General features: G+C 61.1%; 1 protein-coding gene across 1 annotated transcript; it reads left to right on the top strand.

Annotated features, from left to right (window-relative positions):
- The first annotated feature begins 1,477 nt into the window (after positions 1–1,477).
- MIF (macrophage migration inhibitory factor) lies at positions 1,478–2,316 on the top strand. The gene is made up of 3 exons (XM_040619516.1): positions 1,478–1,698; positions 1,871–2,043; positions 2,135–2,316. The coding sequence occupies exons 1-3, from the start codon at positions 1,591–1,593 to the stop codon at positions 2,199–2,201; spliced, it is 348 nt and encodes a 115-aa protein (XP_040475450.1). The 5' UTR covers positions 1,478–1,590; the 3' UTR covers positions 2,202–2,316.
- Positions 2,317–4,374: the final 2,058 nt, after the last annotated feature.

Genomic DNA, 4,374 nt, shown 5'->3' with positions numbered 1-4,374 from the left:
AAGTGAAGTCAGCTAACTTAAATGAAGGTGGTGGTGCTGTGGGGGGCTGGAATCAGGGTGGTAGGGGGGCAGAGAAGGGAGAAGGGTGACAGTGGAGGGAAGCGCATTTCACTGGCAGCCAACAGGTGTGGGAGGAAAAGTCATGCACTTGGATTTGGACACAGGGAACAGGAAGTGCTGAATTGGCTGCTGAACTTTGAGGAGGGCCCAGGGCTGGAGACACGGCGTGGAGTGCATCAGTCTGTCAGTTGAGGGAGCCCTGGGCACAAGGTGTGAGAGTGGGGACGGAAGTAGCCTGGGGCCCAGCTGGAGGAACAAACACTCGCAGGCTATTTGCACAACCGGGCCATGGGACCTACTTGATTGGATGCTGGCTGGTCCCACAGACACGAGTGTCCTTGCTGTAGCACATGGCCGTCGGCAAGGCCGGTGTGTGCTGTGCCACCTTAACCAGACAGCACCTGCCAGATGCCCAGGAGGACTTGGCCAAACGCAGTGTGCCCCCTCCAGCACCTGAGAGAGCTCTGCTCCCCAGCACAGCACCCTGACCAGCGGGGCTCCTCAGAGTGGGAATGGGTGGCCACTTAGCCACAAGCCCTTCTGTCTGGTGATGGCAAGGCCTGCAGGCATGGCCAGGGCCCCAATCCAGCCACTGCTCTGTCCTCTTCCCGCTGGGCCATGGCTATCTTCATTCACCCATTCGTTCATTCAGCCAGTAGTCAGTCTGTGTCTCTTCCGTGCTTGGCACCCACCAAATGCCCCCTGAGCTCACCATTAGTGGAAGAGACAGAAAGAATTCTCTAAGGACTCTCAGAAAGAGCATCCCTACAGTCCCTAACTAGGGTGGGGGCTTCCCTGAGGAACTGAAGTCCAAAGAACTGCAGAGAAGCTGCTCAGGGGAGCAGGGCCTTGGGAATGGGCTCAGAGACAGAGTTGCTGACCACCTTTGGCCTATGGAGCCCTGTCTAAGCCTCACCTCTTACCGCTGCCCCTCCCCTTGGCATCTCGCAGCATCCTCACTCACCTTAAAGAGCAAGGGTGCAGGAAAGGCCCCTGGGTGGTGACTGACTCTACCGTGGCTAACCCCCTCCTGCCTGCAGCAAGGACTACCTCTCCCCATTTCTCTCTCTCTCTCTCTCTCTACCCCCCCCACACACACACACGTCGTTGAGTAAATATCAGTGACTAAATGAAAGGACTAACAAAGACATGAAAGAAAGGCAGATTTCTGGCCTCCACGGGGAGAACGGCTTTCAGAGGGTGCGTGGGGCGGGGACGCCAACTCCGTAAGTCCAGCGGGGCGGTGGGGCGGTAGGAGGGGAGCCGCCCTCCGCCGGCGATGACGTCACCAGCCGGAAGGGGGCTGCGGCCGCAAGGGGCGGAGCCTCTGCCCGCGGTGACGCCACAGATGGGAGAAACCTGCAGCGCACGGAGGCGGGGCCTCCGCCGGCGGTGGCGTCACAGGAGGCGGGGCCGCGGCCGCCCTAGGGGCGGCACTGCGCGGCGGTCACGTAGCTCAGGTTCGCGGGCTGCAGCCGTAGGCGCTTGGTTTAGTTCCTGTGCACCAGTCGCCGCCGTTTCTCCGCCAGCATGCCGATGTTCGTGGTGAACACCAACGTCCCCCGCGCCTCCGTGCCGGACGGGCTCCTTTCCGAGCTTACCCAGCAGCTGGCGCAGGCCACCGGCAAGCCGGCACAGGTTTGCTGGGAGGGAGCAGGGAGAGATGGTCCGGGACGAGGTGGTCCCGGGCTGGGGCGCGGGGGAGACGACTCCGGGTTGAGGCTCTGGACGGGTAAGGGACGGGGTGGGGGGGTTGCCCGGGCCCGGCGAGGTCTGTCGGGCCTCCTGACCGCACCCCGTCTCCCCACAGTACATCGCGGTGCACGTGGTCCCAGACCAGCTCATGGCCTTCGGCGGCTCAAGTGAGCCGTGCGCGCTCTGCAGTCTGCACAGCATCGGCAAGATCGGAGGCGCGCAGAACCGTTCCTACAGCAAGCTGCTGTGCGGCCTGCTGGCCGAGCGCCTGCGCGTCAGCCCCGATAGGTGCGTGGCGCCTGGGGACGCCGAGGGGCGGGGGGGGGAGGGGCGGGGGGGGGAAGCGCAGCCCGCTGAGCCTGGCATCCACGCCCCGCAGGATCTACATCAACTACTACGACATGAACGCGGCCAACGTGGGCTGGAACGGCTCCACCTTCGCCTGAGGGCCACGCCTGCCCGACCCGCCTGCGCCAGACCCTGCCGCCCGCAATATTGTGCCCGCTTCGCCCCCAGCGACCCCTACCTCCAAGTCGGGACAAATAAACGGTTTGGAGGCTGCATCTGCCTCGGGCTTCCTTGGCTTTCGGAGGAGTGGGTGCAGGGCCGGGACAGTGACCTGAGAACCGTGGTTGCCCCCTCGGAATCTACTGTTAGGATCCTTTCTCCTAGCTTTTTCCCCCTTTGCCCCATCAGAGGCCCCAGCCTAGATTAGCCTCCTGCCCGGGGCCACAGACCCAGCAATCAGACTCAAATCAGAGCCTCCCACTCAACTCGAGGCTTTGCCGTCCCAAGGCGCCAGGTTCCTGACTCTGCCCTTGGCTGGAACCCAGAGTTGAATCCATTCCCGCCCACAGCGGCAGGGCCACCACGTGCGCTCCGGCTGGGCGGAGAAGAGTGGGAGGGAGGGGTGGGGATCAAAATCTGATTGGCCTGACGGGTTGGAGAGTCAGAGAGGCAGCCGGGTCTGGACCTTTCTCCCAGCCCGGCCTTCCTACCCCTTCTCCCAGTGCCGCCTTCGTCCATCTTTCAGATGGGCAAAGGGTACCCTGGGAGAGAAAGCCTTCCTCCGTGTGCCACAGGGTCAAACCCTGATAGGCTGGTGCCTTAGTTTCTTAACCTAGAAAGTCCAGTTGTTCTGGAACTTGGGGACAGTTTTCTGGTGGGGGTGGGGAGGTGCACAGGAGGCAGAGTCCTTGTTATAGTGCCCTGTCTGCCCCGAAATCTGTCCCTGGGCTCTGCTCGGGGACACCCAGGTCTCCACCACAGCAGTTCCTGGAGACAACACCCGGCCTGTAGTTTTGGTGCCATTCATGTTTCACAGAACAATGGCTCTGGAAGGCCTTCAGGTGTTTGTCAACCCTGCTAGGATATTGAAGGGCCTGGCCCTGGGGGCACTGTCAACAACAAAATCAGTATCCAGGCCCAATGGGACTGGAGTCTCACTGGTCCAAGGCCCTTCCAGCCAAGGGCAGGGGCTCCCTTGTGGGGGTGGGGATAGGACAGTGGGCCGTTCTGTGCCCACACTTGGGCTGTAGGGGCCTCAGGTGCCACGCTGCTTCCCAGAGCAGGTGCCTTTGGGCTAGAATGCCTTGGTAGCCCGCAGTGGGGGAGGCTCCGTGCGCCCTGGCAGCAACTCCTTCCAAGTGAGACCCACCACTAGCACTAGGAATTTGTGTGCCGGGAGCTGGCCCTAGTCAGCCAGGAAGGACCAGTCCAACCCTTCCTGCACTGCCTGGCCTGTGGGAGAAGTCAAGTTCATTTCACCTGCTTGCACAGAGAGGGAGCTCCTCTGGCCACATGAACCCCCTTCCTGGGGGCTGGGAGAGGTGGGGCCTCACCTCTGGACTCCTGCTGGCTCTGTGCCTTTGGGACCCCTTGCTCTTTCTTGCTCAGCCTCAATGTAGGCCAGCTTATCTTTTTTTTTTTTTTAACGTGACAGCCAGCCAGCCAGCGAGAGAGGGAACACAGCAGGGGAGTGGGAGATGAAGAAACAGGCTCCCAGCAGAGGAGCCCAGTGTGGGACTCGATCCCGGAACACCGGGATCACGTCCTCAGCCGAAGGCAGACGCTTAACGACTGCGCTACCCAGGCGCCCTAGGCCAGCTTATTTTAGATGGAAGATGGTTTTTTAAAAACACAAAATTTAAGTGAATTTGCTTTTGAAAGCTGAGGACCTCTGGGGGAAAGGGTTGCTGCCGGGCCAAGCCTTTGGAGGCTGTTACTGTCCTTCTGACATGGGGAGTGAGGAACAGGACTGCCTTTGAGCCACAGGCAGTGACAAGGGCTGCCTTGTGTGTGTACAGAGGCCTGGGGCCTGTGTAGGCCACAGGCTCCTTCCTTGAGATGGCTCCCAGCAGTCCAGCCCCTGCAGCACCCACTATCCCTGCATGAATCACCTCTGTGGCATCACCATGAACACCACGGTGCCCATCCCAGGCTTGAAGCAGAGGGCGAGTCACACTTGTCCTCTGATTATGGCAACCTCAGAACAGCCCAGGCCCCAAGGCTACGGAGCCCAGTCAGCTGGCACTTGACACACGGATCCACGCCCTCCCTCCCTCCTCTCCCATCACAGAGTTTTTGGCGGGTTGTCCTCTGAGCTAGCCCACCCTCACC

The sequence above is a fragment of the Ursus maritimus genome, unplaced genomic scaffold (assembly GCF_017311325.1).
Source record: "Ursus maritimus isolate PB19 unplaced genomic scaffold, ASM1731132v1 scaffold_33, whole genome shotgun sequence".
NCBI lineage: Eukaryota > Metazoa > Chordata > Mammalia > Carnivora > Ursidae > Ursus > Ursus maritimus.
Note: the sequence above shows the minus strand (reverse complement) of the source record. Positions and strands in the feature narration are given on the sequence as shown.